Source organism: Peromyscus eremicus, chromosome 2 (genome assembly GCF_949786415.1).
Source record: "Peromyscus eremicus chromosome 2, PerEre_H2_v1, whole genome shotgun sequence".
NCBI classification, from domain to species: Eukaryota; Metazoa; Chordata; class Mammalia; order Rodentia; family Cricetidae; genus Peromyscus; species Peromyscus eremicus.
The window spans coordinates 130,408,503-130,420,207 of record NC_081417.1 but is presented as its reverse complement, the minus strand read 5'-3'; the positions used below and the strand labels follow the sequence as shown (position 1 = coordinate 130,420,207).

At 49.4% G+C, this 11,705-nt stretch overlaps 1 protein-coding gene across 4 annotated transcripts in view; it reads right to left on the bottom strand.

The window, feature by feature from the left end:
* Positions 1–2,603: 2,603 nt before the first annotated feature.
* Positions 2,604–11,705, bottom strand: part of Eri3 (ERI1 exoribonuclease family member 3) — a 100,544-nt gene continuing 91,442 nt past the window's right edge. The window contains exon 8 of one of the 4 annotated variants that reach the window (XM_059254831.1): positions 2,604–2,725. In XM_059254831.1, coding sequence (XP_059110814.1) covers positions 2,666–2,725 — 60 coding nt within the window. In that variant the 3' untranslated portion in view covers positions 2,604–2,665. The remainder of the gene's footprint in view (positions 2,726–11,705) is intronic. The other 3 variants (XM_059254830.1, XM_059254833.1, XM_059254832.1) reach the window with 3 other exon arrangements.

The window sequence follows — 11,705 nt, the reverse complement described above, 5'->3', positions numbered from 1 at the left end:
CCCATCCCCGGGTACTCTGGAAGTCACATCTGCATACCTTGGTATGCCCTTTGGAAGCCTCCCATCCTGGGCAATATATATCAGGGAGTGGCTCACTCACTATGCAGGTGCTCACATGCCTCAGCCCCTCCCTCCAGTGACTGCCCACCCTGCTATCCTCCTAAAGAGACTGCATCTGTAAACAACCTTAGCAGAGCTCTTCCAGGAGTCTCGCTCAGGCCAAGGTATACAAGTTACATTGCAAGGATTCTGGTCGGAAGGTCAAGGCTGCCACCTGGCAATCAGTCAGAGCAGGAGGCTGAGCCCTGTGTGAGGCTGGAGGAGGCTAGGAAAGCCTCCTGGAGGAGTGTTACTGGAAGGCTTGAGTATAGCCAATAGGGAGCACTTAAGTCCAGACAGAAGATGCAGCCAAGACAAAAGAGAATGGAAGGAGTGGGGAGAGATTTCCTCTTCTTGCTCCCTTCCTTCAACCTGTGGGGAAGGGGCAAGGGCCTAGAGGCTTCCTAATCTTGATCAGTGTGGGATAGGAATCTGTTTTAAGAGCTCTCTTCAAGCCCTTGTACATGAGCCGTTTACCAACGGTCGATGCTTCCCCATGGCACCCTCTCCGCCATCAAGGCCCACCTGATCAGATGTGCAGTTAGCACCTAACTCTTGGGGTCCCCAGCCAGAGGGTGGAGGAGGTGGGAGGATGACTACTAAGGAGAGGAAGATGACTTCTAAGTTCTGTCCATGACAGTCACTCAATGCTGAGCCAGGAGGACAGGTGGAGTTGGATTGAAAGATGCTGTACCCACTGAACCAACCCACCCTACCCTGTCAGGCAGGCACGCACACTTCCCTTCCCCTGGGCCGCTGTAATTTCCATGCGCAGGAAGCAGGTGCCGAGCTGCTCCCGGCTGGCTTTCCCCTCTTGTGGCTCTGCCCGCCTTGGCTGCTGCCCCATTAGCTTAGTGGCCAGCCATCTGCGACGGGCCTGCTGCACAGCCCTGCTGTAGGCGCGGCGGGTGGCCCCCTGTGTAACAGGGAGCTTTGCCATTAGCGCCTTTAATATTCTGACACCTCAGCACAGCCTGCTATTACATGCAAACGCTGATCGCCCTGTGAAATTACATTGCTGGGCCCGCGAAATGGAATCGTGTATAATCAGCCTCCTCCATGCACTGTCAGTCCCATCACAAACACGGCGCCCGGCGGCTTACGGGGGCTTAGCAGCTGCGACAAGTGTATTGGGTTTAATAGATGAAGTAGCCCTCAACGACAGCAGCATCAGATCCTTCAAAGAGGAGAGAAGAGGCATCAACAGCTGCTCTGGTGTCCCTGCCCACCCATATACTACCTGACAGCGGGTGGACAGGGCAGGAAGGGGGTTGGGTAAAAGGCTAGAACCTAGCTCAGACTGCAGACAAAAGTAGACTACTCAGTAACTTCCAGAACACCATAGACCAACATATCGGCTCTCTGCTGACAAGGCCTTCTGGATGACTTGTCACCCTGCAGAGCCAAGACTGGTGAGCCCTTTCCTAAGACTAGAGACCAAATCCAGCCTGTCACTGTCTTAATGCCTACCAGAGAGGAAGGTGAAGGTGCCATTCTTTAGTATGGGAGTTGGACAGATGCAAACACTACCTAAATATCAACATGTCTTCTTTATTTGAGGCATAAGAGATTGAAACCGGAGCCACTGAAACAGAAAACATGCATGCTAGTCAGGTATTCTACCACTGTGATACATTGCTGCCTTAACCAGCACTCAGCCAGTGAGCTGAGTATCCAGGCCACACACAAACACAGACTGGGTATGTGCCATGTGTGCTTAGCCATATCCAGCAGGCCATGCCTTGCAGAAAGGCAGTGCATTCTGGGCTCAAATCTGCACTCAACTCCTGGGTCTGCAAGTTAGCACTATAACCTTGAGTGACTTACTACATTTTTCGGAACCATAGTTATCTGTACTACAAAAAGAGATAATAATACTTTCTCTGGGTGTACCTGTGGCCACCTCCAGGTACTTGTGGTGTCATCACCCAAAACATGCACCCCCTTTAAGAATACTATTATCATCTTTTACAGGTTCAGCCTAATACCAACTGTGGAAAATTATGTTTTCCAAAGACAGTCATATTATCTCCCATTCCATCATCAAAAGTTTATGTCTCCTCCCATTCCTTGGAAACAGGATGGGTTTTTGTGACTATTTCCACTGTAGTGCTGAAATGCTGTTACTGCAAGGCTACTACAGAAATGCATAGGCAGATTCCACCCCCGTTGCTAGAATACTTGTCCAGGCCCTGAACTGCTATCAAGTACTGAGACCATTCCAGGACAGCCATATCAAGTACTGAGACTGTCCTGGGACAGCCAAACAGCGAGGAAGTTCAAAACAACTCTCAGAGATGCCATACAGAGAGGCTATGAGACTGGATAAAAAAGGAGGTGCCAGCCAGCCCCCAGCTGCTCCAGACACACAGTGTGCCAGATCAGAGCTAGATCCCAGCCACATGAGAGCCTGTGCTTTCATAACTGAACTTTCCAGAATTTGTTGTTAGGATCATTAAATTTTGGGATGATTAGAAGTGGGGTAATAATTGGAAATCTAGTACCTACTCTTTTCTGGATATACTCTGCAGGTATCTTCAAATTCTTCTTTCCTGTAGCTTCTAGACTATATCTTTCCCTGTGAGGCTTTATTCCAAATAATCACCACTTTGGTTAACTTCAGTATCTACAGAATAACACAGTATAGAAAATTTGCCTCTCAATTTATTGACTCCTGGTTCTCATTAATGACCTTCTATAATGAGCTACTTCTGCCTCCTTCTCTCTTTCCCCACAGCCACATCCGGGGCCTTGCCATCCCCAGAACTGCTTCCCTTCTGAACCCTCATCCTGCCAGACTCCCCGGACCTCAAACAGCTTCTGTTATCCCTCTCTCCCCTTCTGCTTTTGCCTCCACTCCACCCACAGTCTGTCCATTCCTTCTGGCCTCACTCCCTTTTCTAGTAGGCCTGGAACCTTGACTCTAGTATTTCAACTACCCATCTCCTAGTCTCCAACTCCCCTAACCACTTGTCTTACACACCTTTCCCGAAAATGCCCAACAACAGTGTTTTGCCACATTGCTCTTGAGCTAAGTATTTACAAAATTACACTTCTATGTGAGAAGTGGTCACCATGGATCCAAGATCGCCATCTTAGCACACACTCCACAGCACCCCAAACCCTCTTTCCTATTTTCACAAAAACAATGAAGTCACTGGCAGAATTATATGCTCCACATTTAAAGAGGCAGGCTCTTGCCCACCTGCCCCTTCACCTCCAGTTCTAATAGACACACAGCACTTCTTGCCCACAGCCAGTCCCATGCTTGGTCTTTGCTTGTCAACCCTTCCCACCCCCTCGGGTTCTTGCTCTGTTCTTTCTAAATCTGCAGCTTCAAATAACAGGAGAGTAGGAGGCGGGCTACTGGAAAGAAGAAAAGGTCCAGAGGGAGTGGGATGGGGATGAGAGACGTAACGGGGGAATATGGCCAACATACATATACACATGTACAAAATTGCCAATGACTTTTTTTTTCAATAAAAAAAAAGAAAATTCTTAACCTAATCGTTAATTAGCTCCTTCCCCTTTGCATTGAAGCATTTGCTTAAACCTCTACCATATTCACAGAACCTCTCTGAGTCCCACTTTGCTCTGAAGGATAACAGCTTCAATTCCATAGAGGACTGAGTTAGTATATAAGGTGTTGAAATGATACCAAGCTCCTCAAAAACTACACTTTTTGAAAGCTCCCATTTATTCCCCATCCCTATCCATCTAGAGCCCACCTGTTAACACACTTCTCAAAACCGTCCCCTCACCCCCAACCCCCCTGCAGTCGCTCTCCACTGCGGTCGGTCTGTTGGTCGTGTCACTTAGCTCCTGCTAAGGTCAACAACCCTCACCTTGCTGCCCTTGTCTGGACAGCTACGGGTTCCTCGCTGGCTACGGCACTCCACAGCCTACTCCATCTCTGGAGCCCTTTCCCCGTGGCTTTCCTTGACATTGAGTCTCTCAGTTTCCCTAGCTCTGCCACGGTCCTCACACTCCCGCACAGTGTCCTCTGCATCTGGTCATCTAATACATGACAGATTCTGTTCTCCTTTCATCGCTTTTCCTAGTTGCTATCACCCTCCTTTGGTGATTTCAACTCCTTTGTCTTCAACCTGTCTACCTTCCACATTTGTATTTCTCATTGCTACCTAAATGCCAAACACACATTACTTAGTTAGCCTTTCCATGTGGACGTCACACATGCACTTGTATGTTTAGAATACAGCTCAACATCTATCTAAGCTGCTCCTTCTCCTGGGTTCTTAGAACCCAGTGCAGGCACCTCTATCACCAAACTGGTCTGCTAAGCCAGAAATGAAGAGTGAGCCTGGATCCCATTTTCTTCTTTACTGCCACTAAGTCCTGTGATTGTTGGTTTGGTGTCTCACGCTTACTCAAGCAAGGGTAAGCACTAGCCTAAGATGCCCTCTGCTTTTGCCTCTCTCTCTCTTTCTTTTTTTTCTATTTCAACTTGACTCAACTCCAGAGTGCCCCCCTTTGATCTTTCCTGACTCATCCGACTCGAAATCCACCTACAGTCTGAATAGTACCTGTGACAGCAGAGGTCTTTACCAATCTGCTGCAAATCCGCTGGAGACTCACTCCTATGAGCAATGGCTAGACTGTTATCTCGTGATGCTCCACCAAGAGAAGGGGAGGGAGAGGAGGAGAAGGATACAGTCTCTGTGTGTGCAGGAGGCTGCAACTCTCACCCACCCAGTGCGCTTCAAGAACCATCTCTCTTCTTACCCAACAGAACAGCAATCCTTCAGCCATTCTTAGAACTGACTGTGTGAAACAACAACTCCTGCCTCCCTTCTCCTTTCCTGAGCTCCTCAGCTATGGGGAGCCCCATTCCATTCACTGGGCCCAGTAGAAGCTTGGCTAGCAAGCCTACAGCGGCCATAGGATAGGCTCCTGAGTCAGGCAACAGGAACTTAAACCTCCCCAAGCCTAGCTGGAAGCTCTGTTGGTGCACTGTGCTCTCTGACTACCAGCACACGTCAGGGGCCTTGCAGCTGCTTCACCTCTGCCCACCAACAGAACTTAAGTAGAATAATTAGCTTCTCCATGTACTTGACCTTACACTGCCCACACCATGACAGCTGCCTCTCATGTGCTAGGCCACCACCACAGCAAAAGCAGGAGTTGTACCAAGGGTCTATATTCCACAGCATTTGGTACTAGAGGTCCAAGGATGGAAAGACAGCTGCCAGCTCAGTTTGATACCATTAGGGTCCTGAGTACTTTCAGGTGGAGTAACTTGCTGAGTCAGAGGGGACTTGGGGACACCAAGGTTTATGGGAAGGAAACAGGGTAAGAGGCTCCTGAGCTATGCTGCCTGGGCCCCTGCAGAGGAGCCTAGCCTGTCCAGAGCTGCCTGTGAACTGTCATTGTCTAAGGCAAATAGGTCAGTAGGAGCCACCTGCCTGGAGTGAGAGCCACACTGCGAGTTTTCTTTGTTTTCATTACAATTTCCTCTCTCGCTGCTGCTTTTTAGCCAGCCCTTTCCTCCCTGGGGTGCTGGGGATTGAATGAAACACCACCCCCGGCTCCAATAAGTGTATTTCAATTACATCTGTCACTGTATAACGATATAATGATATATCATGTGATATTAAATCCATGGTAATCATATCAGGGATTTTTTTTAATCGTGCACTAATCACATTATTACATCTCTATAATTAACAACAGGAGGTATGGAAATCCAGTTAAGGCAGTAGGCTCAATGTAGTTTTCTCCCCACCCCCATCTTAGTTACCTCCAGATTAGGGCCAGATTAGGAGATGGGGACTGCAGGGCATTAACAAGCTGAGCCAGTTTTACCTCCCAGTGCCACTGCCATAGGCAGAACCTTCAGCATCCAGGGCTGACAGAGATAATCCAGAATAATCCAGATCAGGATGTCCATCTTGTAGCTGCTCAGAAAAGAGCCCACACAGAGAGGCAGAGCCACCAGGCTCAGCTGAGCCTTCTAGACCTCCTACCTGAACCTGTGGCACCAAGCCCTCAGCAGAGGGAGGGGGTACCTTGCCTTCAAACCAGCAAGGCCCTCCAAGGTGCCTGTAAGGCCCTGGGCAAGTCTCTGTCCTCCCCGCCCCCAAATGCCCCCTGCTACTGTTGGCACACACTCCCCTCGACCTGGTCTCTGACAGCTCTAAGACCACTGGGCCAGCAACTGGGAATGACCACAGAACAAACCCAACCCTCCCTGGGGCCATTCCTTCTCAGTTCTCTCTTTCTCTGAAGACTTGCCCTTCATATTACATGACAAGTGGGTCTCTGATAACCACTGGATTGTTCTCACATCCCCTAAACAGTGTAAGTTCTTATTCTTCCCCACCCAAGCCTAGATGGAGAGAGGAAGGGCTGGGGACTGAGCTTGAACCATGTCAAATGACCGAGCCTGCTTTTCCCACCCCCTTCCTGATACTGAGCTGTTAGGGCTAATCCCCTCAGGGGTGTCAGAACCAGTCTGCAAAGCAGAATTCTGTGTTTCAAGTCCAAAGCTTTGAACCTGGCATGTAACTAGTCCTCAGTGAGGGGCAGGCATTTTGCTAAGTTTGACTCTCAGAAGTTGGACAAGCCTGAAGATAAAAGAGAAAAATCATGTCCTTTTTCCTAATAAAAAGGAGACACTAATAGCAGTCAGCACTTAGGCAAAGCACTTTAACTTTCTAAAGTGCTTTCCAAATTAAAATATAATCCTTTATTGAGCGTGTGCCACCACCATCTGCCCACCCTTCACACACAGCACACACCCCTTCACTTTCTTCTTCCCTAGGAAAACAGAAAAGGGGTGCACAACATCCATCCCATAGCCTCCTCCCTCTCTTGTCTGGACTGCTCATATAGTGTTTTGTTGTTGTTGTTTTGTTTGGTTGGTTTTAGCAAATGCTTTGTGCTAAGCCCTGTACTGGAAATATCTAAGTCCAGTGGACTAGGCCAGTGCCCTCAAAGAGCCATGAGCCAAAAGAAAAGACACTTAAACACATTTGCAAACAACAGTGATGGCCAACATCCTCCAAGAACTTTAGTGAAGAGATGAAACCTGGAAAGACGTCACAGAGAAGAACCCAGATGGCCTTCACTAGGACATACCAGGCAGGGTACCATCCAGGCAAAGAGCTGATTTGTCCAGACGAGACAAGAAAGTCCTAAGAGAGCAGCTGATTGCAGACACAACTGGAGTTGGATAGATTGCTCAAGAAGGGAAGCCTGTGGAGACAGATGAGGCCTCCAGAGGTGCGGCCCAAAGAACCTCCTCTCTGAAACATATCTACCAGCCTAGCCAGCGGATCTCTCTTGTCAAATCAGTCTGTCTTCTACCCAGGTGTACCAGAAAGGAAGGATCTAGGCTTCAGAAACACTGACCCACTGTCAATGTCTACTGAGAGTGTCCATTTGCCAAGTTATATGCATGCACACAGCAACAAAGACAGCTCCAAGCTCAGAGAGATTCAAGTCTACGGGACAAGGAAGACACTAACTACAAAGTTACACAACTAATCATTAATTTGCAGCTGGAGTACGAGCGCCAAGATGAAATACAAGCTGTTGCGACGGATGAGGGCAGGAACAGCATGCCCCACACAGACTGCAGACTGCATAGGGGGAGACGGTTAGGAAACACTGAGCCAAAGACCCTGGGGAGAGGCTACAGACCAAGTAGCACAAAATCCAAGTTGGAGCCGGGCGGTGGTGGCACACGCCTTTAATCCCAGCACTCGGGAGGCAGAGCCAGGCGGATCACTGTGAGTTCGAGGCCAGCCTGGGCTACCAAGTGAGTTTCAGGAAAGGCGCAAAGCTACACAGAGAAACCCTGTCTCGAAAAACAAAACAAAAAGAAAAACAAAAACAAAAAAAAATCCAAGTTGGGCCCTTATGGTCACAAAGCTAAAAAGGCTGAACTCAGGATGTAGCTCAGTTGTTAGAGTACTAGCCCAGCATGTATGAGGCCCTGGGTTCAAACTCCAGCACTGCCTAAACTGGGCATAGTGGTGTACAAATGTATCTCAGGAGGATCAGAAGGTCAAGAGCATCATCTGTTCCACACTACATGAGACCTTGCGTACAGCTGGGTGTGGAGCAGGACATGCATGGAGACGAGTCATTGGCTAAGGGGCTTGCTGCCAAGCCTGAGGGCACGAATGTAATCCCCAGGACCCAGAGGTGGAAAGAGAGAGAAGAGTCCCAAAAGCTGTCCTCCGTCTTTACAAGTGTGCCGCGACGTGTGCCCATCCCACCACAATTTTTCTAAAGATAAAGACTGAAAGGATGTGAACAATGCCACAGAGGAGAGGAGAGAAGAGAAAATCTCTTGTAACTCTAGCCACTTGGGATGCAGGACACAGAAGGCTAGAGTCTGAGGCCAGTCTAGGCAAGACAGCAAGACTAGCTTACAAATAGAAACTAAGAACAAGCAAGAGGGCACAGAGTAGTGTGGGGAGGTAGCTCAGCCACTGAATACTTACTTGCCTAGCATGCACAAAGCCCTGGGTTTGATCCTTAGCATTGTTTTGGAAAAACAAAAACAAAACCCCCTGCTGGACATGAGTAGAAAAAAATCACTTCAGGAAATGGCAACTCCAGTCTCAGGACCTTTAGTTCCTTCCTGGAAACAAGGGCCTTCATTACTGATTCCTTTGGTAATCGGTCCTAACCATTGGTCCCACCCCTCCCTGTCCCTTCCAGACTGCCCAACCAAACCTTCCCAACAGCACTTTGCTCAGCACATCCATATACATCTGATACTCGGACTTGGTTGCTAGAGTCTGTCTTGTTACCCCTTGATCTCTGACTGCTATTTTAGAGGCAGGACCTAAGCTCTACCCACAGGCTCCAGAGACAAGCGGGTACTGTTCCAGTGGGAAGTCTAGGTCCCCTTCCCTCTGCCCAGTCTGAGGACTGCACAGGCCTCCACTTGAAAAGGGTGCTAAAAGCAATGATGTCTCCAAGTGCGATGGGAGATATTTGTGTCTGCTTTACCCTTGGCTTTTTGCTCCGGTTCAGGTAGGAGCGGGGTGGGCTGGCTGGCAGATCTGAGAGCGCGGCACGCCCCAGCGGGCAGGGCGCACAGCGCGGAGGAAGGCGCGAGTCAGTCTGGAGTGCTCCCCATTTATCAAGCTCACGCAGGCCGCCAGCCGAGCGAGTCTTTCTATCATTACACCTCTCAAAATCCGATTCATACCACTAATCCTGCCTTCATTCTCCCAGATTAATAACATCTCTTTCAACCTTCACAGTGTGATAAATAGACAAAGAGAGAACAAAAGGAGAGACAGAAGAGAGAGAAAGAGCTGGAGCAAGTCCCCATAATAGAGAGAGCCGAGAAAGAGGAGAGGGAAAAAAGGAGAGAGAGCGTGAGCAGGCGGCGGCTGGAGACTACAGCTACCTCAGAGAGCCGCTCTGAGGAGAGCCGGCGGCTGCACCCCGCTATGCTCTGCTCTATCCCCAAAGAGAAAGAAAGGCTCGTTAACAGCTCCTTCCTGCCTGCACTTTTGTTCAAATTCTTTCCTTCCCTTCCAATCCTGCTTTAGGTCAAATTCTAGTGAAAATGAGTCTCCTGGCTTCCTGATCTCCTCCTAGCCTCCCCAACGAGGCCTAGAGAACCAGCCTGGCCCTTCCGGAAGGCTGAGTCTGGGTGCATGATGGGCCAGGAACGGCTCTGATAAGGGGAAAGCAAGTTTGCCCCAAGTTTCACCAAGGCTGTTCCCTTAATCCAAACCTGAGCCCTTTCCTGCTCTCTTGGCATAAAGAGAAAGGGTCAAGAGCAAGGGAGGCCTGGGATCTAATCCTTAAGGCACTGTCCTATGCATCTTGCCACCATAAGGTCCAAATGCAGGGCCCCTAGCCCCCAGCAGCCCAGCCAGATGGTAGATGTAGATGGCCCTCAGACTTGTTAAACTACAAATATGGCCACACCTCCAAATTACGGAGAAATGTGTCAGGGACAACTCATTGGGCCCCAGTCCTATACTACAATTTATCTGTCCCTTCTTCTCTACCTGGAAGCTTACCCATGCATATCTCCACAGGATATCCCTTTTCTCTGCACAGACCCCACTGAAGGGTCCTCTCCTAGATGCCATTCAAGTTCTTCAAGGGTAATCCAATCCTCCCTCTCATGAGCTCTGTAGGGCAACACTGTTTCATCCCTCTCTAGGGACAGCACTTCCCTAATTCAGGGGTGGGTGGGGTCTGGGGGTATTGTCTCAATTCCTCTATCTCCAGGTCTAAGTTGCCCTAAGCACTTCAATTCTTTCTTTGCTTTGCCCAAACTAGCCCTAGTCTCCTATGTCTTGACCTGCCCTCTGGGCTACACAGTATTCCTAGATTGTTGGCTGGCCTGGCTTAGAGGCAGGGGCAGAAGCACACCACGCCATACAGGAAGCTCCAGGAGCACCCTACATCCATCCTTCACAATCCCTCAGAATCGGAGGAGGGCTGCAGCCAGCTCTTTAGACTGCTGCGGCTCTCAGAACACTCTGGGCAATTAAGGAGTAGAGCATGGGGGGTGGTGCATGCAGAACTGAGTCCTGCCCCTGCCCTGCCCAACCCAACCTTGTAGAAGCAGCCTTTTCCAACACTCAAAGGCTTCTCCAAACATAGAGAACCTGTCAGTAGTCAGGAATACCCTAAGGCAGACTGTTGGTAGGAAGCTGGTGGCTGGTATACTTAGAGAACAGTGGTCCGCAGTCTTTTATGGGGATTTCTCACAGATGTTTCTCCAAGTCTTTCCTTCAGCAAGCTCTCTCTCCCCTCTCCCTGATCCTGCTACTCAAACACAACTGTCCTTTAGGACCCAAATGGCTGCTGTTCATATGCACCATTCATTTCTGAGGACCCCATCACTTCTAGCCCCAATTCTCCAGTTTTTCCAGTTAAACTGTCACTTGAAATAACTTGAAAACTCAGGGGAGAAAACAAAAGAAGGAAACCAACCCCAGCTTCGCAGGCCCCAGAAAGACACCCTAAGGAAGGAATGGAGAAATGGGCAGAGCTCCGGAGGTTGGTGATCCCTCCACAAAACTCTAGACGTCCCTAATGCCTTCCCACAGCCTCAGAGGACTCCCCACACTTTTCTTCCAGAGCCCTGGATCAGACACCTGCAACAGGAAGTGTGTCAGGATGATGGGACTGGTGTTCCCCTACAGGAAGAAGGGTCTGAGGAGAAACAGCAAGGGAAAGGACTATAGTCCTGGTGATGGGGATGGTCCTCTTTTTTTTTTTTTTTTGGTTTTTTGAGACAGAGTTTCTCTGTGTAGTTTTAGTGCCTGTCCTGGATCTTGCTCTGTAGACCAGGCTGGCCATGGACTCACAGAGATCCACCTGGCTCTGCCTCCTGAGTGATGGGATTAAAGGCGTGTGCCACCACCGCCCACCCGGCTGGGATCAATCCTCTATAATTAACTTAGCCTACTGGTGCCCTGGCTTCCAACTGGCCACACAGGCCCATAGTTCCTTCAAATCCAAGGTCATGGCACAGTTCCAGAAACATGGCCCTAGGCCCTTCCTTCCCTGAGTGACTAAACTGTCATCTGCCTGAAGTTAAAGCTCTCATCCACTAAGTAACTGAGTGGCTTCTCTGAGCTTGGGAAGGTCCTCCA